Consider the following 23,780-nt stretch of genomic DNA (forward strand, 5'->3'; position numbering starts at 1 on the left):
ATAAACTGACAACAGCCAGTGCCCTTAACCACTGAGCCATCTCTCCAGCCCCCAACATACATATTAAAAGTAGCCAACAATAAATGATGAGCTGGGTGGTGGTGGCGCAAGCCTTTAGGATAGCATGGACTACCAAATGAGTCCCAGGAAAGGCACAAAGCTACACATAGAAACCCTGTCTCGAAAAACCAAAAAAAAAAAAAAAAAAAAACCACTAAAGATGTAACTGGTAAGAAAAACTCAAGTATGAAGATTGCTCAGGTATTTGGGGACACTTGAGTGTGACTCTCTTGGTGGTCAACAGGTTTTCTCTGTGGCAACTCTACCTCACCCTAGCTGAGGCTGGACCTCAGCAGATACCAATGGAGGTGAATGTCTCCATCTGCAGCTGGAGTTTTGGGTGGGGTGGGAAAGCTGCCTGACCTGGGAGAACAGTAAGTGCACTTGACAATGGAGCCATTTCCCTAGGACTCCCAAGATTTTTAATGTCTTGTGACCTAACTTCCAAGTTCCTGACAAAGCAGCACATGAAGTAGCTCACCACCTCAGGAAACCTCAGGGATTTATTAAAATCGTACAAACCATTTTCAAAAAGATAAAAGCTTCACAAAAAAAAAAAAATCCTACTGCCCAGATAAGTCCGTCCTATGTCCTGGCTACAACATGGCAGGAATCTCTGAAGACACAGTGTCTAGGGGCTGCCAGTGACAGTCCATCAGTGCATCATACAGTTCCTCACTCTGCTCCATGAACTCCTTGTTGGCCTCAGTCACATCCAGCTGTGGCGCTGGGTCTGGAAGGAAAGGACAAGGTCAAGTCAGAAGAACCCCAGGAAGGAGGGGCAGACTCCTGCCTTCAGGCGTCTGAGAATGGGTGTCTAAGGAAGATGGAGAGAGTGTGATGGCAGCTGCTGTTTCTCCTTCCGGCTTACAAAGCTATGTAATTGTCTTAGAATTTCCATTCTGCTCAGATTTAAAATGTGAGTTTGGAAGACATTTAAGTCAATGAATCCAAATGCCACCTTAAGAACTAACCCAATGTCTGATGAAAGGCCTGGTCACATGAGCTGGGGACCTAGTCCTATCTCTTTCAGAATCACAAATATATACATTTTCAAGGTGTGGTGGTATCCCTATAACTCCATTCCTTGGGAGGTGGAGGCAGATGGATCATGAGTTTCATCTCAGCATGAGCTGATACTCGGGTTTTTGAGACAGGGTTTGCTGTCCAGACGAATCTCAAACCCAATCCTGCGTCATCCTGGACATTACAGAGGTGCTTTACCATGTTGAGTATGAAAGATGCTCACAAGGAGAAGTCCTCAGAGGAAAGTCTCTCCCCAGGAGGCTCACTATGTGGCTGTCTGGTCTAGAACAATGCTGAAATGAAGTCCTGTACTACCACAGCAAGCTGAATTAGTTTTTTCCCCCTTCTCTCTTAAGTTTTCCTGGAACTATGTAGACCAGGCTAGCCTCAAACTCATATCGATACCCACGTCTTTGCCTCAAAAGTGTTTAAAGGCTCCTACCATCACACCTGGTCTTTCTTTTGGTACGAAGTCTCACTATGTGACTCAACCTGGCTACGAACTCAAAGGAATCTGTGGGGGCGCAGGCCTGTAATCCCAGCATTGCTGGGCAAAGCAGGAGAAACAGGAGTTCAAGGTCATCCATAGCTACACAGTGAAGACCAGCCTGGGCTTATATCTCAAACCAAAACAAAGGCTACTGTGGGTGATTTCTAGTGTATTACAGTTTCTCGGTTTTTTTTTTTTTTTCTTAAATTTTGAATCCCATTGATTCTTGGAGAACGCCCCCCCCCCCCCCCAAACCCCAAGACAGGGTTTCTGTGTGTAGCTTTGGAGCCTGTCCTGGAACTTGCTCTATAGACCAGGCTGGCCTCGAACTCATAGAGATCAGCCTGCCTCTGCCTACTGAGTGCTGGGATTAAAGTTGTGGGCCACTACCCCTCTGTGTGAACTTTTGTTTTGTATGTGTGTGTGTTGTTTTATTTTTTTTTTTAACCAGGTTTTCCCCAAACTCCAAAATGCCCCCTTTGAAGAACTATTTTTAACCGGAACTCACTGCCCAGGCTGGCCAGGCAAACACCAATGCACAGGAAATAAAAACAAACAAAAAACCCAACAAATACAAAATAACAGTGTTACTGTTCCAGAGCCACTGGGTGGGGCAGAGTGCCACAGCCCGGAAGTAATGGGCTCCCTGGGAGGGGCACTCATTCTTTGTAACATATGGCACCTAGCAATCATGGGTGTGTCCACGCCCACTGGAAAGCACACACATCCTTAGTGTCCCTCAGCATCTAGCTGAGGGCCTCAGAGCTGGAACAGCTAACAGGAGCAGGAGGGACTCTTACCTTCCAATGCATCATCCCCAACCTCTTCATATGTCTGTCAAGAGAGGAGAGGATGGTCAGGAGCCTGAGAAAATACTGGCTGGTTTTTGACAATCAGAACTGGGTCTCTAGCCTTGCCAACCTTTTCAAAACCCAAGTCCACGACCAATTTCACTGATGGTGAAATAGGACCAAGAGTTGCCAAATGTGCTTACCTGCATGGTGCTCTGTGTGTAGCCATACTGGGGGTAGCTGTAGCTGTAGCTGCCTGTGTTCTGGTCGTAGCCCCACTGGGCATAGTAGTTTTGGTACTGCTGGTAATACTGGTTGTAGCTGTAACTGTACATCTGGCTGTACTCAACTGGCTTTACACGGCTCCTTACAGGAAATAAAACCAGATATAAGAGGATTTCCCTGACCAAGGGCTGACTAAGGCCCTGGGGGTCCACTCCTGCTGCCCTCCACACTCTGCATCCCCATCCTTGCTGTAAGGATGAAGGCACAAGACAGGACAGAGCAGTTAAGTGACTGGTCCAGGGTCACACAACTAAGGCACAAACACAAACCCAGGCAGTCGGCCTGCAGAACCCACACTCTTAAGATACAAGCATTTCCTGGCTCAGGTTGTCTGCCTTGTCAGACCTAATTCTTTCTTCAAGATCCTTTTTTAAATTTTTTTTAAAGCTTTGTTTATATATTTTATGTATATGGGTGTTATGTCTTTATGCACGTCTGGACACCGGAAGAGGCACTGGATCTCATTATCTTGGTTGTGAGCCACCAAGCACGTGCTCGGTACTGAACTCAGGACCTCTGAAAGAGCAGCCATATTCTAAGCCACTGAGCCAATTCTCCAGCCCCTTTCTCAAGAGCGTGGGAGGCTCTTTTCTCTGACAGTTGAAAAAGCTCAGGAAAACAAAACATAAAAATCTGGACTTTATGGGGCTGGAGAGATGGCTCAGTGGTTAAGAGCACTCTTCTAAATGTCCTGGGTTCAATTCCCAGCACCCACATGGTAGCTCACAACTGTCTGTAACTCCAGTTCCAGGGGCTATGACACCCTCACACATAAACACACATACACACATACATACATACATACATACATACATACACACAGGCAGGCAAAAACACTAATGGACATAAAATGAAAAATAAATAAATTTTAAAAATATCTGGAGGCTGGAGAGATGGTTCAGAGGTTAAGAGCACAGGCTGTTCTTCCAGATGTCCTGAGTTCAAATCCCAGCACCCACATGGTGGCTCACAACCATCTGTAATGAGATCTGGTGCCCTCTTCTGGTGTGCAGACATACATGCAGGCAGAACACTGTACATAATAAATAAATCTTTAAAAAATGTGGGTTTAAGATGATTCAGGATGGATTTCCAACAACAGACCATGGCCATTATGTTCCCCACATTACAGCAGTCTTCCTACCCCTGCAGTGATACTACTTGTGGTAGAGCTGAACTCAGTCTTCTTGCACATGCTAAGCAATGTTTTACCTTGAGCTTTCCCTTCCCCTGTGCTGAATTGTACACTGTGAAGAGGGTCTTTGCCAAGGCGCCTTCTGATTGGTTTAATAAAAAGCTAACAGTCAATAGCTAGGCAGGAAGTATAGGTGAGAGTTCTGGGCAGAGAGAAAGGAGGAGGAAAAACCTAGGTGCAGAGGGGAGACAAAGAGTCAAGGAGAGGATAAAGGAGGTGCCATGTGATAGAAGGCAGATTAATATAAATGGGTTAATTTAAATTATAAGAGTTAGTTGGGGACAAGCCTAAGCTAAACACTGAGCTTTCATAAATGATAAGTCCCAGTGTTGTTATTTGTGGGCTGGTGGTCCAAAGAAGAATCTGACCATGTTCTCCAGCTACTTTTATTTGATGAGTTACTTGGGACTTACCGTTTGTTTTTGCAGTGTTGGAGAGAGATACAATAGAGGGTTATTTATCGTTCTCATTATACTAGCGGGATAGTTGAATCTCTAAACAGTCTGGTGCTGTGGGATGTATGGCAAATGTGTTGCTAATTAATCAATAAAACACTGATTGGCGGTTGGCTAGGCAGGAAGTATAGGCGGGGCAAGGAAGAGAATAAAGCTGGGAAGTGGAAGGCTGAGTCAGAGAGACACTGCCAGCCGCCACAATGAGAAACAGCTTGTGAAGATGCCGGTAAGCCACGAGCCATGTGGCAAGGTATAGATTAAAGGAAATGGATTAATTTAAGCTATAAGAACAGTTAGCAAGAAGCCTGCCACGGCCATACAGTTTGAAAGCAACATAAGTCTCTGTGTTTACTTGGTAGGGTCTGAGAGGCTGTGGGACTGGCAGGTGAAAGAGATATATCCTGACTGTGGGCCAGGCAGGAAAACTTAAGCTACAGTCTGGAATTGACAAGACGGCTCAGTGGATAAAAATGCGTAAGCCTGACAACCCATGTAAAGATGAAACTCTACAGAGTTGTCCTCTGACCATATGCTTAGTGGGGGCCTGTGCACATCTTTTCGAGCGCGCACACGCGCACGCGCACACACACACACACACACACACACACACACACACACACACACACACACAACATCATCATCATCATCATCATACACATACTACAATAAGTAAAATGAATTAAAATGTCTTAAAAATCACAAAATAGAGCCAAGTGTGGTGGCTCACACCTTTAATGCTAGGTCTTGGGAGGCAGAGGCAGGGCTAAACAGTAAGACCATCTCTATAAAAAAGAACAAAGTGGCCAGGTAGTGCTGGTACATGGCCTTTAATCCCAGCACTTGGGAGGCAGAGGCAGGTGGATCTCTGTGAGTTTGAGGCCAGCCTGGACTACAAAGCAAGTTCCAGGACAGCCAAAACCTCTCACATTCTTCAGCCTCCCCCAGGGCTGGAAGGACACTCTCTTTTTAACATACTCTGACCACTGCCACTCCCAACCACAGACAGAACGGCAAATCTACAAAGGCTCCACTGCTTTCAAGACACAAAAAAACATGTGTGGAGAAGCTTCTGAAAGAGGCCCAGATCTAAGTGGTAATCTCAGGAGCACAAGAGGAGCTCAAGCACATGACAACAGGTTTCTACTCATGAATTTGACCTAAGAGTGTCCTGTGACACCAAAAACATGCAAGGGCCAGAGCTGACCCCACTATGCAGCTGGCTGACTCCGAGGACAAGCACTCTGTCCTCATGACTGGTATATCCCACTGCTATGCTTCCCAAGCCAGATAGGAAGCCACGCTGTCAGCTGGAGCTGAGGGTACCAGGCACCGCAAAGGCTGAAACACTTGACTGAGTGCTCCCCCGCCCCATCTCGCTCTGTAGCCCAGGCCGGCCTGGAACTCACAGAGATCTACGTGGCTCTGCCTCCCGAGTGTTGGGATTAATGGCATGTGCCACCACTGCCCGGCCTTGACTGAGCGCTTTTAAGCCCCTTGATAGTGAAGGGGACTCAGCTAGTGCTAGGCAAATCCAACTGATTACTGAAGCATCCAGCTCTAGACCAGGATGCTTCACTTCAGGCTATAGGAAAATAGTCCTTGCCAAGTACTTGGCTGGGCATACACAATATTCACATCTTTGACACCTCCTTTATGAATCTACAGATATCCATCACTCTATTGACAGTAATCGAGGTTCAGCTTCCTGGCTTGGGCTGGTTGTGTCTCCTTCAGACACCTATGCATTATAGTGAAATTCTCCAGGGCCTGACCATCCTTATTCTGAATGTTTGAGGGCACCTCCCCAGGGGTTCAGTGTGGAATAGATAGAACGAATCAGAAGTTTGCAGATGGGCCTTGGTTTCTGTTTACAGCTATATTACCAGAGTCAAATTATTGAACAAACAGGAATACACCAGAAACAGCCAATATGATCAACAAGAGAGGAGCTGTTGGACAGAACTTACATATAAAAGAATGTGCTGCACTATATTCTAAAATAAAGCCAGACGGGAGTATACTTCAGTAGTAGAGAATGTGCTTAGCATTTATGAAGTCTCAACACCCCCACTCCCATCACAAAGGAAGCAAAATCACACACCTACAATTGTGTAACTACATGGAAAGGCATATATATGGAATAAACTGAGGGGAAAAATGAATATTACTTATGAAATTTAAAACTGAGTACAAGACTCTGGGTTTGAACTTCATAATTACAAAAGAAATAAATCCTGGGCTGGAGAGATAGCTCAGAGGTTAAGAGCACTGGCTGCTCTTCCAGAGGTCCTGAGTTCAATTCCCAGCAACCACATGGTGGCTCACAACTATCTATAATGAGATCTGGTTCCCTCTTCTGGCCTGCAGGCATACATGCAGACCGAACAGTGTATACATAATAAATAAATAAATCTTTAAAAAGAAAGAAAGAAATCCTACCACACGTAAATGTACTCAATTTATAGCACATGTAGTGTATGAACAAGAAAGGGAACTGAGAAATGATAATTGCTTTTTAAAATTTCAGTTTGCTTGTCTGCACCACATGGTGGTGCAGTGCTGGCCTGGAATCTGATCCTCCTGTCTCAGCTTCCTGAGCACTGGAATTACAGGTGTGTGGTACCATTCACAGCACTACAGTCAATTCAGAATAATGAAATGATGACTTCTAAAGGGTTTTATTTAGGTGTATGTTTCTGTGTGGGGATATGTGTACCGAGGAGGGCAGAAGGTAGGTGTGAGATCCCCGGGAGATAAAGTCATTGGTGGTTGTGAGCTGCCTAAAGTCAAAGTTGGGAGCTGAACTTAGGTCCTCTGGAAGAGCAGCAAGTGCTCTTAGCTGGTAAGCCATCTCTCCAGACCTGTAACTTCCTTTAAAAACAATCTTTCTTTACTAGGCCTATGGACCTATATGTTTAATCCCAGCACTCGGGAGGCAGAAGCAGGCAGATCTCTGTGAGTTTGAGGCCAGCCTGATCTACACAGCAAGTTCTAGGCCAGCCAGGACTAATAGTGAAATCCTGTCACACATTCACGGTTCTGTGGCTTCAACACAACCACTGGGAAGGTCTGTCCTGAAGTTTGGCTGCCCTTGTACTTTGTGGTGAAGATATCTCAGCCCTGCTACTTCTGCCAGTGGTAGGGTGTCCCATCTAATTCCTAGCTACAGGACGGCCCTATACGCTGTAGCAGCTTGAGCAGCACCACTAGCTATAACCTACCAGACGCCATCAGCCTCTATTGTAATAACTCATGGTATCTCCAGATGCCACCAATGCCTCCTAGTGAGGGACATCTCTACCTGCTTAGAAATACTGCACTGGCTGAAGGATAAGAAAGGTCACTCAGGCAGGGCGGTGGTGGCGCACGCCTTTAATCCCAGCACTCGGGAGACAGAGGTAGGTGAGAACTCTCTGTGAGTTCGAGGCCAGCCTGAGCTACAGAGTGAGTTCCAGGAAAGGCGCCAAAGCTACACAGAGAAACCCTGTCTGGGAGGCCGGGGGGGGGGGGGGGGGGGGATATATATGTCACTCAGGCCAGGCCAGGAGTGATGAAACACAGCTTTAATGCCAGCACTTGGAGGCAGAGGCAGGTGGGTCTCTGGAAGTTCCAGGCCAGCCAAGGATAAATAGTAAGACCCTGTCTCAAGGAATAAAACAAAGAAGCTAGGTGTAACCAGAGAGACCCTATCAAAACAAAAACATATGGATTTACAAAAGATTTTTTTAACCTAGCCAGTATGGCAAGTTAACAGTGAGATACATAATATTTCAAAAACTGTTTAAAATTCCTTTTTAAAAATGATTTATTTACTTTTGTTTTATAAGCACTTATGTTTTACCTGCATATATATATATCTGTGCGAGGGTATCAGATCCCCTCACACTGTTACAGTTATGAGCTGCCATGTGGGTGCTGGGAATTGAATCTGGGTCCCCTAGGAGAATAGCCAGTGCTCTTAACCACTGAGCCATCTGTCCAGCCCAGCTGTTTAGACTTCTTAACCAGTCATTCCCACTGCAACAGACACTCATAGGAACTTTGTGGGCCTCAATACAGCTAAAACTGAAAGCAATTTTCCCTCTTTGCTTAATTCTAACAAATTCTATAGATAATTTCCCAACAGCACCTGCAGGGCACAAAGCAAGGATACATAACCAAACAACTTTCCCCTGCTCCTACCCTCAGTGTCTGATAGGGATCCCTAACTATAAGCTTCCAGGGGTGTGTGGAGGGGCGTGTGGGCTGTGCTAGTTCATCCCCACAGCAAGCCTGGTCAAAGCACACAGTATCTGCCACTTCTGCCTCTCTGCAGCCGGTATCCCACATATAAATGTCCTGACTCCGCACACAGCCAAAGAGGCCCAGGGCAGGGCTGGTCCAGGCCTGTGCTCTCTGTGGGACTCACGCTTTAGGGATGGCCACACTCAGCCGCACAGGTTTAGACCCCAGTCCCACAGCTCCCTGGCATTCCGTCAAGGCTCGCTTCTGTTCCAATTCATCTGTGAATTTCACAAAACCATAGCCCCTGGAGGAAGAAAGAAACCAACACACTACTTAGAACACAAATGTGATGAAGCCTACAAGAGGAAACGTGGGAAGGAGGGCAGGAGAAGAGGTGGGCTGGAGCACAGAGGAAAAAGGGCAGGAAAGGGAGAGTCCCATCAAACCCAGAGGGCAGAGTAGTCACATGGTATGATCCTGACATTTGTGGGGATTCCTTCTTTCAGTTCAGTGCCCCATTCTTCTCCACACCTTTATCTAGGGGCTCCTTCTCAAACAGGAGCTTCGCTCCCAAACCAGTGCAAGGCAACATTACTGCCACTGTGTAGCCATGGGGTCAGGTGAAGTTAGCCCTGCCGACTGACTTTTCAGACTTTTTGTTGTGTTGAACTAGGCCTGTGGGGAAGCAGTTACAGATAGACTTGGTTCCTGTTCCTCTTGGGTCAAACTCTACTTAGAGACTGTTCACGATACCTACAGTTAGTAGCACATACTATCTGAGGACACTCTCAGGGTAACCCCATCATATGGAGTTCCACACCGCATTAAAGAGCACCCAAAGTTCAGAGAGGGTTGGTAACTAGCCAGAGTCACACACAACAGAAGCAGGTTTAACTCTATGTCGCATTACCAAAGCCTGAATAAAATGACTTCACTGATCCAGAAAAAGCCTTTTAGCTGCTGGTGGTGGCGCATGCCTGTAATTCTAGTACTAGGGAAGCTGAGCATTGAGAATTGTGAGTTTGAACCAGCTATGGTCATAGGGAATAAAAAGGGGAGACAGGGCTAAGAGGCGGTTCTGTGGTAGGGCATTGGCTTAGCACACTAAGTACCTGGGTGCAACCTCTAGCACTGAAATACAAAAAGAATGCGTCTTTCTTGGAAAGGGGTGGGGTATGGTGGGTTCAATACCATGCACAATAAAGAAGAAAAGAAAAGAAAAAGAACTTTTTGTTTTGAGTAGGGAAATCAAACTCAGGAACTTGCACATTAATAAGCAAGTTCTCCAACACTGAGCTACATCCTAGCCCTTTGACTGCTTTTTTTTTTTTTTTTTTTTTTTTTTAAATTGTTTGTTTTTTTCAGGCCAGGCCAGGGTTTCTCTGCATAGCCTTGCCTCTCCTAGAATTTGCTCTGTGGATCAGGCTGTCACCTTTATTTATTTATTTATTTATTTATTTATTTATTTATTCATTCATTCATTCATTCATTTATTTATTTATTTATTTTTGAGACAGAGTTTTGCTAAGTTGCCTAGACTGGTCTTAAACTCACTGTGCAGCACACAAAGACCCTGAACTTGCGACCTTGCTGCCTCAACTGGGATTATAGACCTGTGCCAACAAGTCCAGCTTAGTTTTTCTTGTTTTGTTTTTGGAGATAAGGTCTTGCTGTGTAGCTCAGGCTGGCTTGAGTACAAAATCCTTAGCTTCCACCTTCCAAGTGTTGACAGGTCTTTCCATTTTCAAATGGAAAACTTAACCCTACTTTTTCTTTTCCTTTCTTTTTTTAGGGGAAGGAAGAGTGTGAGTATTAAGAAAGAGTATCAGCCAGGCAGTGGTAGTACATGCCTTTAATCCCAGCACTCCAAAGGCAGAGGCAGGCAGATCTCTGAGTTCAAGGCCAGCCTGGTCTACAGAGTGAGTTCCACCAGGGCTATAAAGAGAAACTCTGTGTAAGGGGAAAAACAAACAGGCAAAGACTCTCATGTAGCCCAGGCTGGCCTTGAATTCACTATGTATTCAAAGATGCATGGCCTTGATTTTCTGATCCTTCTGCCTCCACCTCCCAAGTTCTGGGAATACAGGTGTGCACTGCCACACTTAGACTAAACTATAACATTTTTAACTACACAGAAAGCCTTAGTAACAGAAATACAACAAACAGCTATCCACATTATTCTCTCTAATCCTGACGTCAACCATATAATATTGCTTCAATTTATAGATTAGGAAACAGTCAGTGAGTAGCTGTAACTTGTATAGTGCACAGTCCCTTGCCAGTAATGAAGCTGAGCTTCAAACCAGGATGTCTGGCTCAAAGCTTGTAGTCTGAGCTACCACCCTCCTTGGTGTGTCTCTGTAATACCTCCCCCCAGGAGGTAAGAATGCTAAACAAAAAGGAAACATAAATAGCAGGTAAGGCCTTACTTAGACACGCCTGTCTGGTCCAAAACCACCTTGCCTCCCCGGCAGGAGGGGTAGACTTTGACAAAGAACTCATACAGCATGCCATCGTCCACGTCTGGGGTCAGGTCCCCCACAAAGAGGGAGTACTCAGGGCTGAGAGGAGAGAAGAGTCAGCAAAAAAAAAAAAAACAAAAAAAACCAAAAAAAACAAAAAACAAAAAAACCCTGCTGTCAGTTTCTGTTTCTGGAATCTTCCTTTCTCCCCTCTTCTTTTTTAAGACAAAAGGTTTTGCTATGGAGCCCAGGGTGTCCTCAAACTCCCAGAAATCCTCCTGCCTAAGCCTCCTGAGTGCAGGAATTACAGGCACAGTTCAGGTAAGCATCTAAGGCTTTCTCAGGAAGGCCACATCTGATTTGCCTACTTAATCAGATCCCCCACTCTACTGCTTCACTGAAACCCAGTGCCTCATGCATGTGAGCCTTAGCCTAGCAATACAGTTCAGTATACTTCTGAGAAAGGATTATGGAAACAGACACTGCACAAAACCTGTCTGATTCTAAGCATCAAGAGAGTACAGGGCTGGGTGTGGTGGGGCAAGCACTCAGGAGGCAGAGGCGGAGGCGGAGGCGGAGGCGGAGGCGGAGGGATCTCTGAGTTCGAGGCCAGCCTGATCTGCAGAGCAAGCTCTAGTACATCCAGGGCTATATAGTAAAACTTTACCTTGGAGGGGTGGGGACGGGTGACACAGAAGCAAGCCTTTAATCCCAGCAGTCAGGAGGCAGAGGTAGGCCAATGTCTGAGTTCCAGGCAAGCCAAGTCTACACACTGAAACTTTCTTGTCTCAAGAAAGAGGGTGAGAGGGAGAGAGCCAGTGAGAGTGAGCAGGTGAGGGGATAGATCAGAGGCATCTCCAAGGCAGTTTTTTTTTTTTTTGAGACAGGGTTTCTCTGTATAACAGCCTTGGCTGCTCTGGAACTCACTATGTAGTCCAGGCTGGCCTCAAACTCACAGAGATCTGCCTGCCTCTGCCTCTTGAGTGCTGGGATTAAAGGTGTATGCTACCACACCTGGCCAGGACTTTCTTTTTTCTTTTCTTTTTTTAAAGAAACTAGACTTGTGTTCAATGTATATTTTAATTCCAATGATAAAATAAAAAAAGACTTTTATCTTCTAAAATCTAGTTAAGATGAAATGCTCAGACTCTGTTGGAACAAGGTCAGCCAACTTTTTCTAGAAATGTTACAAATATATTTAGTTTTGAGATTCAGTTTTTGTTTTGTGCCACCATGCCAGGTCTTAATTTAGCATTTCAAGCATGATACATATTCTTTGTACAAAATTAGAAGTTAGGTACGGTTTTTCATGCTCAGGGAGAAACAGGAGGATCCACAAGTTCAAGGCCGGCTTCAGCTATATAGCAGGTTCAAAGTCTCAATACCTATACACACAGTAGAAAATAAACTCTGGTCCTCTGCAAGAGCAATACATTCTCTTCAATGCTGAATCATCTCTCCAGCCCATTATCTGGTTTTTTAAAAAGTCTCATGTGGCTCAAGCTAACCTCAAACTCCATTTGCTTAAAATGACCTTGAATTTTTGATTTATCTGCACCACCTCCCATGTGCTAGGGTAACAGACGTGTCTCTGTGCCATTTTATTGGTGCTGGGGATTGAATTCAGGGCTCTCTGCATAGACACTGTCTAATGAGCTACATCCCCTGCCATTTCATTTACAGCACTTCAATAGGATCCAGTATGTTTCATTTTTGCTATTTTTTGTTCTCATACATTGCCCAAACTGGGTGTAGTGAATCTCCCCTGTAAGTCTCAGCTATTTAAGAGGCTACAGCAAGAATCTGAGGTCAGTTTAGGTAACACAGCCATATTGCCAACACCATGACATCGACTCTGTAACATGTCTTGTGAACATTCCAATAAATGAACATATTATAACTAAGCCACTTCTCTATTATCAAGCTATCTGGATATATGCTTTGATGAGCATTTAGGAGGTTACTCCTTGCATACATCCATGAATAAATTCTGAGGAGTGGAATTAAGGGTCAATAGGTAACAAGCCTGATAAAGCTTCTGAGAAGCTGTCTTAAAACTTTCAAAAACTTCTGAACACTAATGAGGACAACTCAAGTGTAGCATGAATCTTAAATGGCCTTATTAAGAAAATCAAACCTGAGGCCATTTATTGGGATGAATGCTGGAAGATCAGAGAAGAACAACAAGCCACAGTCACCTTACCTTGCTAATTCCTCAGCTGATCCTGTTTCCTCAGACTGGAAGCTTCTGAGTCCTCATCCAAATGGATCTCAGCTGAACTGCTGCTCAAAAGCCTAAAAGCTTAACCAGCTCTATCTAGTTCCTGATCCTCACGCCTTATATATCTTTCTGCTTTCTGCCCTCACTCTCTGGGATTAAAGGTGTGTGTCACCATGCCTGGCTGTTTCCAATGTGTCCTTGAACTTACAGAGATCCAGAAGGATTTCGGCCTCTGGAATGCTAAGATTAAAGGCGTGTGCTATAACTGCCTATCCTCTATGTTTAATATTGTGGCTGTTCTACTCTCTGACCCCAGATAAGTTTATTAGAGTGCACAATATTTTGGGGAACACAACACCACCACACTCAAGTTTTTTGTTTGAGTAAAGGTTTCACTACATAGTCCTGGCTAGCTGAGAACTCAGTACGGAGACCAGGATGACCTCCGACTTGCCATGTTCCTCCTGTCTCTACCTCCTGAGTGCTGAGAGCCGGGATACCTGACCACAGTGCTGTCTTTAGAGTCTGAGATAGGACTGAAGAACCACTGCTAAGTTAGAAGCTCTGTGAAATAGGCAGGATTGCTTCCAATGTGGAAATGCAAAGCTGGACTGTCTATTCTAGCCTGGATTGTTCATTCCCTAACACAGCAGCCAAATACTTCTAGACAGCTACCAAAAATGATAATCAATTTACATTCTTACTGAATAAAACCTCAAAACCTGGAAAGTTAACATGGTGGAAGGTTAAGGGGTGTTGGTGTGGGACTAAATACAGAAAAGACATGGCCTCACCAGGTATGGTGGCACACACCTATAATCTTAGGTACCTATGAGGCATAGAGAGGACTGTTGGGAGTTAAGGCCAGCCTTGGCAACCTAGTGAATTCTTGGTCAGTGTGGGCTACAGAATGAGACCTGGTTTCAATAAAACAAAAAATAAATAGCCAGAGCTCAGGATATAGAGGTCTTGCCTTCTGTGAGGGTTTGAGTAAGAATGGTTAGCTGGGCGGTGGTGGCACACGCCTTTAATCCTAGCACTCGGGAGCCAGAGGCAGGCGAATCTCTTGAGTTCGAGGCCAGCCTGGTCTATGAAGTATGTTCCAGGAAAGATGCCGAAGCTACACAGAGAAACTGAAAAACAACAACAACAACAAAAAGAATGGTCCCATAGGCTCATCTATTTGAATGCTTAGTCACCAGTGAGTGGAACTCTTTGATAGAATTAAAAGGATTAGGAGGCATGGCCTTGATGGAGGAAGTGTGTCATTGGGGGTGGGCTTTAAAGTTTCAAAAGCCCATACCAGGCCCAGTCTCTCTGTCTGTCTGTCTGTCTGTCTCTCTCTGCAGCTCTTGTTTACCTCTCCAGCACCATGCCTGCAATGCCCGCCGCCATGCTCCCCGCCATGCTGATAATGGACTAAACCTCTGAAACTATAAGCAAGCCCCCAGTTCTTTCTAAGAGTTACCATAGTCATGGTATCTCTCTTCAGAGTGACTAAGACACCTTCCATGCATAGAGTTCTGGGTTCAATCACCAGCACTGTGTATCTCTAACAGTCAACAAACTGGGGATGGGAGCACAAACCTATTAATCACAGCACTTCGGAGGTAGATGCAGGCAGAGGATCAGAATCTTAAGGTCATCCTTGACTACACAGGGAGTTTGAGGCCAGCCTGGGATATATGAGACCCTGTCTCCCCCACAAAAAGGAGCCATCCAAAGAAGGAAAGACAGCCTGGACATGATGGAGGTCAGGAAGTAGGAGAGTATAGTCTTTACAGCCAGATTGAACTCTCCACTCTCCTTCTGGCAGTAACTGGCACCATGACATTGTGCCTCTATCCAGACATATACTGGGGCTTGAGCTACACTCATGTGGCTCCTTACTTACCTGTTGTCTGGTTGCTTCCCATAGGTGGCATAATTCAGTTTAAAACGTTTTGCCTGGAAATTTAAAAACACATGAACAAACTAAAACAGAGAAGGGTCTTTCAAAAGCCAAACAATATTTGAAAAAAACTGAAATAAATTACCTTGGCCAAAACATCTCCCCCTCTCTAAGCCTCAGCTTTTCTCCTGTATAAAATGAGGGGGTTGCACGGTTGACCGTTAAGGGCACTGCCAGCTCCATGGTTCTATGAGCCCAGGTGTGCCAGCTGGTACAGCTGTAAGCTAAGTAACTGTGGGAAGAGCAGAATGTAACTCTCTTGAAATGTGTTCTTGCTGCTACCAGCCTGTTCTAGATTCTCAATCAGGGAAAAGACCTAGAGTTGATTTCAAGTCTTTATTTTTTGGCTGGGGGTTGAACCCAGGGTCTTGGGCATGCTAGGCATACTCTACCACTGAGCTACACCCCCAGCCCAAATTTCGAGTCCTCTGTCCTAGAAGGCAGTACTGCAGAGTGGAAAAGGGCCAGGGTCTCACAGGCAATCCATTTTCCCTCTGAATCTCGACTCTGACACTTACTACCTATACTGCCTTAAGCAATCATTGTACCTCCCCATGCTTCAGTTTCCTGGTCCGTCAAAGACAACACTACCTACTGTGCAGGTGGCTAAAGGAGTAAATAAAATGAGAAGTATCCAGTAGCAATTCAATATGTGGTGGAAATTAACGACACTAAAAAAGGCAAGGTCATTATCATCCAAATGTCCTTACAGGTGTGGCTCCTGGAAGGGGCTTCCCATTAATTTTATGCAAACACTTCTCGGCTGTGCCCAAATCTGCAAATTCCACAAAGCAGTAGCCAGCTGGGATTCTGGAAAGAAAGCAGAGAAACAGAGTCCTAAAGATGCCCACGTACATCTTGGCATGAAGAGAAGAAAAACAGTTTTCTTTCTTTCTTTCTTTTTTCCTTTCTGTTAAGACAAGGTCTCACTATGTAGCTTAGGCTGTTCTGGAACTCACTCTGTAGACCAGGCTGGCCTCAAAGTCAGAGATCAGCTTGCCACTGCCTCCCAAGTGCACCACCACCACCCAGCTTAAAAACAAGGACAGTGAATCTGGACAGTTCTTGGATTATTATTATTTGGGGGTGGTAGTGGTTGAGGCCAGCCTGGTCTACAGAGCAAGATCCAGGACAGGCATCGAAAAAACAAAAACAAACAAACAAAAAGCCTGCCTTTCATCCCAGCACTCAAGAGGAAGAGGCAATTAGATCTCTGAGTTCAAGGCCAGCCTGGTTTACAGAGTGAGTTCCAGGACAGCCAGGGCAAAACAGAGACATGTTGTCTTGAAAAACAAAACCATCTACATGAAAGCTCCTGTCACAAGGCCCTGGATTCTACATTCAGCTTGTGGGGCAGATGAGTGTCATCGGAAAAGGAAAGATTGGCTTTTGTATGCTGAAAATCAGGAGCTCATCATGGTGGTACATGCCTGTAATCACAACACTTTAGAAGTGGTTCTCAACCTGGGGTCAAGACCCTTGGGGATGTTGAACAACCCTTTCATAGGGGTTGCACATCAGATATCCTGCATATCAGATTCATATACAGTTCATATCAGTAGTAAAATAAATCAGAGTCATAAAGTAGCAAAGAAATAATTTTATGGTGTGTGTGAGGAGTCACCACAACATGAGGAACTGTATTAAAGGGCTGCAACATTAGGGAGGTTGAGAACCACTACGCTAGACAATGCAGCTTAACAAAGCTTGTGCATTGTGTTAGTAGCCTAGTCTAGAGGTTCTCAGTATACAGGAGGACTAGCACATGTGCGGATATTATATCATGTACATGGGGGATGTGAGGGTCCTGGGGTTTGGGTATCTGTAGGGTCTGAGAACAGCTCCCCCATGAACACTAAGGGAGGAACCTGAAATTGTTCCTTCCTGTCCAATCACAAAGAGCCTGAGGTGGCATGGCTGGGCATTCTTTAAAATTTATAACTAATCATTTGAGAATTACTTGGAGTTTCTTTGTTTGGTTTTTTGACACAGGGTCTTACTATACATATTATAGCTCTGGCTGTTCTGGCCTTCCAAGTGCTGGGATTATAGGCCTGTGCCACTATCCCCAGCTAAATTATCTGAGAAGTCTATACAGTGTATCGTATGTCCAGGATCTCCAACTCCGGTCAACAGGCTCATGAGACAAGTTCTTGTCCCTGCTGAGTCACCTCACTGCCCTCCCTCAGCCTTGTACTTCTGAACCCTCCTGATTCCTTGAAAAAGAAAAAAAAGAAGGGGTGTGTGAGATGGCACACGCTCAGAATTTAACACAGGGGAGCTGGAGCTATGGTTCAGCAGCTAAGAGTTCTGCACTGCTGAGTTCCAGGCCAGCCTAGTTTATAGGGGACAGGACGGCCAGGGCTACACAGAGAAACCCTGGCTCAAAAAAAAAAAAAAAAAAGAAAAAGGTTCTGAATTGCTCCCCCAAGGGGCCTCAGATTGATGCTCAGCAACCATGTAGGCCACTTTACAGGATCTGACACCTCTGGCCTCCACAGGCACCTGCACATCCTTATCCCCACATAAAACATACACGTAATCAAAAGTAATAAATCTTTAAACAAAGAGCCAGGATTGCTGGCACACCTGTGATTGGTATGCACCTGGGAGGCAGAGGCAGGACTGTCACAAGTTGGAGGCCGGCCTACGTATGGTACTACATCGAGACCCTGTTTCAAAATAAGATAAAGATAAATGAAACACACAACTGCCTTAACAAAGATCACACAATACAGTTTTAAAACACAGGTTCCAGCACCCTGCCTGAAACACTGGGATACTGAAACCTGAAAAACTCGGTGCTTCCGCTCAGTAAGCGCCCACCCAGAAAGCCCATGTTCCTTTTTATAATACTGTGTGACTACTGCTGCTACTCCCAGGCGAGAAGCCCTGATTTCGTGCGATGTTTATTCCCTTGAAGGACAGCAACAGCGGCCTCTGTTAAGTGAGAACTGGAGAGATGAAGAGGGAGATGTACCCAGTGAGACGGTTTCGGATAATTTTGACGCTCATCACAGTCTCCCCCATGGTGGCAAAGGCTCTTGAGATGAAGTTCTCATCCATGTAGGGTTCCAGCTGCATAAAAACCACAGCAGACCTCAGTTCCGGGAGCCCCATGGAGGGCCGAGCCCGTCCCACCATGCAGGCCGCTGTGCACTGCACAGAAGGGCGCATGGTTCCAACCCACTCCCTCCCTTCAGATCGCTCCCCTTGCTGGGAGGTGTGGTACAGGTCTTCAGTGCCAGCACTGGGGAGCTAGTGGCAGGCGGGTCTCACGGTGAGTTCGGGGCCAGTCTGGTCTACCTAGTGAGTTCCAGAACAGTCAGGACTATGTGAGACCCCCATCTCACAACAAAAAATAACAAAAACGCTCCCCTTTATGGAACTCCCCTGCCTCCGGCCCTAGAAACAAAGGGCCCCTCAATTCTTGGTGCTCCTCCCATTCCACCCCCCAAATCTCCTTTTCATTCCCATACTGGGAAGGGGGGGGACCCCAGAACCTGTAACCCGTGGATTCTGCATCCGGTGAGTCTTCCTCAGGACGCCCAGCCTCCCTTCGCTATTAGGGCCGGGGTGAGCAAGGGCCCCGCTAGGAAGGCCAGACTAGAACTCTGCCTCGCAAGTGCAGGGACTAAGGCATGCGTGCGCCAGCACTGCCGGCCTGGCTGGTGTCACCGCCGCCCTCTGGGATCTGAAGGCCCGCCCTCCCCTCTGTCCTCCTCAGAGCTGGGGCGGCCCTCACTCACGTCCCCCATCCACAGGCTGGCCGCCATCCCACACCCGGGCGGCGGGGACCGTGCGGGCCCGCGGCGCGCGCCCGCGCCCGCCTGCGCAGCGGAGACGGCCGGAGTCCGCGCCGGCGACACCTCCCGCGCACACGCAGTCGCGGCGGCCCGACGCGCCGATCCGGGTTTTCCTCGGCTCTGTCAGCCGCTTCCGGCTCCTAGGGGGCGCGGCCTCGACGCGGAGGGGCGTGGCTTCGAGTGGAGCGCGAGAAGCCTGGCTGGCGTCGGCTCTGGAAAAAAACCACGTAGGGTGGGCTACTCCGCTATTTAATGAAACCATGTAAATACTTCTATAATTAAGAGAGGTAAGGCTCGCTCTCTGGAGGGAATTGCAAGCAGAAGCACGAAGGTAAATTCGTGACGGAACGCCTCGGGGAGCTGGGACGAGCCGCGGCCGGCACAGCTGTCCTCTTTCGCTGCACTCCAGCTCGAAAAAACGCTAGGGCTCTTTTGGAGGTGGAATGAGATTCTTCATTCTCATAAAGCCCTATGGCGGAGAGGGGTAAGGGACAGTTAGTTCTCTTTGAATCTAATCAAAGCCCTCTCACCCATCATTTTGAGGGGGAGGAGGGCGGGGCACGGTCTCTACGTAGCCCCCGCTGGTCCCTAAGTGCCTAGTCACAGAGACATACCTGCTTCTGCCTGTTTTTATGAACTCCAGCCCTCTGAAAAAGCATTCCTTCTCTTTAACGCCTAAGCCATGTCTCTGGCCCCACGCTTTAATTTTTATTTATTTTCCTTGAGTCAAGGTCTCATTATCTTGCTCAAGCCGTCCTGTTACACACTATATAATCTAGGCTGGCTGCAAACTTTTGGCCGTGGTCCTGCTTCAGTCTCCCAAGTGCTAAGTTTACAAGTGAGAGACACCACTCCTGGCCCCTCCCACTTTCTACTTCACCACACCAAGGCTTTACCTCTGAGCACAAACCTACCCAAAGAAAACTCTAGGTAAATTTGGGTTTTGAGAGCTACTAAGGTAGGCTTATCCCAGGCTTCAACTTCAGGTTGGTACTCAGTTCAGGTGGTGGCACACAACTTCAGTCCCAGACTTGGGAGGCAGAGGCAAGTGGATGGATCTTTCTGAGTTCTAGGGCAGCCTGGTCTACAGAGTAAGTTCCAGGACAGCCAGGGCTACACAGACAAACCCTGTCTCGAAAAACAAAAACCGAAAAAGTGGGAAGCTCCTGTGACAATGAAGCCAAGTGCCTAAAGGAGCCCTAAAGGGCTTTCCATCCCCAAGCCAAGAATTCAAGTCTGAAAACCAGAGGCCAACTATGAGTCTCCAAATTTCATGTTCCCTTCTATTACTGTATGAATAGCGCTAAGGGTCTGTTGAGATAGCTCAGTAGGTAAAGGTTCATGCCACCAAGCTTGAGGACTTCTGAGTATGCACACACACACACAAATGTAAAAATTTTCCAGAAGCCAGAGAGGGTACTAGATCCCATGGGACTGGAGTTACAGATGGCTGTGTGGCACCATGTGGGTGAAGAGAATTGAACCAGTGTCTTCTGCAAGAGCGGCCAGTGCTCTGAACCACTAAGCCAGTGTTGTGGAATATTACTTTAACTATGTAAAAATGTGTTGCTTTGCCTGCCTAAGGCACCTGATTGGTCTAGTAAAAAACTAAATGGCCAATAGCTAGGCAGTAGTGGGATAGACAGGGCTGGTGGACAGAGAATAGGAGGAGGAATCTAGGAGAGAGAGAGAGAATGAATGAGCAAGAGAAGAGAGAAAGAGGGAGAAAAGGCGCCCAGGGCCAGCCAGGCATCCATCAGCAAACTAGACATGGAAGAAGCAGAAAAAATAGAACATACAGGATGAAAGAAAGGTAAAAAACCCGGAGGCAAAACGTAGATGAATAGAAACAGGTTAAATTAAGATATAAGAGCTAGTGGGACAAACATAAGACAAGACAAAGCATTCATAACTAATAGTACATCTCCATGTAATGATTTGGAGGCTGGTGGTCCGAGAAAGTCTGTTACTTTTGGCACCCCATTTTGAATGCCCAAATGATGTTTTACCTTCATTACAGTGGCTGCACTTTAAACTACTAGCTGCCCAGCTGCTCAGGTCATAGCCTTGGGGGAATTCTGTTCCCCCAGACAAGGGCTCTGTTGCTACTCTTAAAGGTAGCTTTAACTCAGTCTCGTTCTAATAAAACTTGAGATTTAAAGGCTGGAGTAAAAACCTGGGAGCTCAGAGAATTAAGAGTAGCAACTGACTAACTTTCTCTCTTTTCCTAAGTCCCAGAAGCCTCTCTCCTTTCACATTGCCCCAACTGAAAAACACAAGTGCCAGGTGGTGGTTAATGCCAACACTCGGGAGACAGAGGCAGTAAGATCTCTGTGAGTTCAAGGCCAGCCTGGTTTACAAAGTGAGTTCCAGGATAGCCAGGGCTACAGAAAAACCATGTCTTGGAAAACAATAAACAAAGAAACAAACAGAAAAAAAAAAAAAAAAACCCGCCGGGCGGTGGTGGGGCACGCCTTTAATCCCAGCACTTATGAGGCAGAGCCAGGCGGATCTCTGTGAGTTCCAGGCCAGCCTGGTCTACAGAGTGAGATCCAGGGCAGGCACCAAAACTAGACAGAGAAACCCTGTCTCAGAAAACAAACAAAAAACCCTCCCTGCACTCCCCCCTGCTACATCCTGTCAACTAGTTGCCTCTGAGCTCAGATTAATTTTATTAACACAAATGCAACACATCTTTACATAGTTAAACAAATGCATCATAAACCAATGTACCAAACACATCTTTGCCCAGTTATATACTCCACAACACTCCAATCCATCAGTTATACCTCCCCCTAACCCCACCTCCACTCACAATTCCTCAGGTTGAAACATTCTAACCCGCAGGGAAGACTCTTTAAGAGGCTGAACAACTCAAAACAGACTCAGAAAGTTCCTGAAACTGACCAGATTTCTAGGCCCCTCCCTGTCAGAGTAAAAAATAAAAGTTGAGAGCCCCCCTCAGATTGAGACTGCCCTGTAAGGGAAAGACTCAAGGCTGCAGACTGTGTACAGACCAGCTGAGCTGCTTGGAAATTCAGACCAGGGTCAGTTGGAAAGGACACTGTTCAACCTTTTAAACTGCCTGCAGACTGTGCAGTGAGCTCCAGATTCCCAGCTTTTGTGAGCTGTCACCCATGCTAGCTAGGGTGGACTTTGATGAAGCTGTATTTCTGCTCCTGTAACTAACCCCAATAAAAATCATTGGTTCACCAAGTTGGATTTTGGTGGTATCCATAATGTAGTCTATTCTAGGCTCCCTGCTTTGGGTAGGTAGACACATATGTGTATAGCATCTTCCCATAGTCTTACCACAGAACATTCAAGGTAAGCTTCCCCCCCCCAACCCCCCCCCCCCCAAGACAGGGTTTCTCTGTGTAGCCTTTGCGCCTTTCCTGGAACTCGCTTTGTAGACCAGGCTGGCCTCGAACTCACAGAGATCAGCCTGCCTCTGCCTCCCGAGTGCTGGGATTAAAGGCGTGCACCACCACCGCCCGGCTTCTCAAGGTAAGTTTTAAGCAAACACACCAGCTGTCAAAAATGCAGGAGGATCTCCGTGAGTTAGAGGCCAGTCTGGTCTATAAACAGTTTCAGGGCAGCCAGAGCTGTTACACAGAAGGAATTGGGTGAGTTTAAGGCTAGCCTGTTTTACATAGTGAGTTCCAGACCAACCAGGGACACACAGTAAGATCTTGCAAAAATCTAAACAAAAAAACCTTGGTTTGGGATTTAAAAATTCCATCCCAAAGCCAGGCCTGTAATCTCAGCCCTCAGGAGGTTAAGGCACGAGGTTCAGTAGGTCAGCCTGAGCTTCACTGAGAGCCCCCTAAAAAAAAGAATCCACCCACCTCTTGTGCATCATGATCACAAAGAAACTGCAGTGGTTCCTACTGCACAACTACCCAAGCACCTCTTGTTTTTTCCAGAGTTTGGAGCAGCCGTGTTGGCCACAGCCCTGACCACAGGCTCCCAGGCATGTTTACCCTGCCCTCTGAATGCCTGGCACACGGCAAGTGTGGCACACGGCAGGTGCTCCTTTAAAATCAACAACACGACTCCAGGGAACTGCACAAAACAAAGCCCATTTTTATAAAACTCTAAATTTATTCAAAGTGTTAAAAGATTTCACTCTCCCTTCCAAAATATTTTATAATTAAAACTATTTTCTCAGCCACTGTTACTTCCTTCTTTTAGGACCAGCCTCTGCCCCTCCAAGCCCTTTCCTCCACCCTCCCTTGCCCAGTACCCTGCCTTGACTGCCCAGCAGAGCCCAGCATGGCTTCCCAGTCCTCAGTGGCAGAAAGGCTGACCGGACGGGGAATGCACAGGGGATGCCCAGGAGACAGTGGGGTGCTTTGTGCTTATGGGGAGGGCTAGTTGGATTTTCTTCCAGTGGGTCACTGTTTTCCCCCATGGACACCTGTTTCGAGCCAAATATTTGGCTTAGGGTCACCCACAGCCTTGTAAAGCCTTTGTCCAGCTCTCCCCAGGCATGGGTCCACGACAACTGGATCTGATGACTATACCGTCTGTCTCCTTGTAAACTAATGTTAGGAACAGAAAAAGTGGCACATGGGAAGGGGGGCTTGATGGAGTTCCCAACTTTTCAGAGTGTAGGTACCAAAACCCCAGGGCAGGAAGTTTTGGGTTTTGTAGGCAAGAGCCAGGGCCTGCTCGGACCACAGGAGGCAGGGCAGTCAAGGGAAAGGTCTAACGAGTGAGTCTAAGGTAAGCAAAGCTCCTTCCGAGACGCCTTCCCATCCCCCCTCATCCTGCAAGTCCCAGGATGACCAGAAAAGAGGACGAAACAGAAG

At 46.5% G+C, this 23,780-nt stretch overlaps 1 protein-coding gene across 3 annotated transcripts; it reads right to left on the reverse strand.

Moving 5' to 3' along the window:
• Positions 1–614: 614 nt before the first annotated feature.
• Positions 615–19,007, reverse strand: Trnau1ap (tRNA selenocysteine 1 associated protein 1). Of its 3 annotated transcripts, XM_059255085.1 has the most exons (9): positions 18,910–19,007; positions 18,141–18,238; positions 15,871–15,970; positions 15,104–15,156; positions 10,956–11,087; positions 8,711–8,830; positions 2,571–2,733; positions 2,377–2,410; positions 615–793 (listed from the first exon to the last, which is right to left on the reverse strand). In XM_059255085.1, the coding sequence occupies exons 1-9, from the start codon at positions 18,934–18,936 to the stop codon at positions 657–659; spliced, it is 864 nt and encodes a 287-aa protein (XP_059111068.1). In that variant the 5' UTR covers positions 18,937–19,007; the 3' UTR covers positions 615–656. The 3 variants fall into 3 exon arrangements, with proteins under 3 accessions (XP_059111068.1, XP_059111070.1, XP_059111069.1); XM_059255087.1 differs by lacking the exon at positions 10,956–11,087; XM_059255086.1 differs by lacking the exon at positions 8,711–8,830.
• Positions 19,008–23,780: the final 4,773 nt, after the last annotated feature.

The sequence above is a fragment of the Peromyscus eremicus genome, chromosome 2 (genome assembly GCF_949786415.1).
Source record: "Peromyscus eremicus chromosome 2, PerEre_H2_v1, whole genome shotgun sequence".
In the NCBI taxonomy this organism is placed as follows: Eukaryota; Metazoa; Chordata; class Mammalia; order Rodentia; family Cricetidae; genus Peromyscus; species Peromyscus eremicus.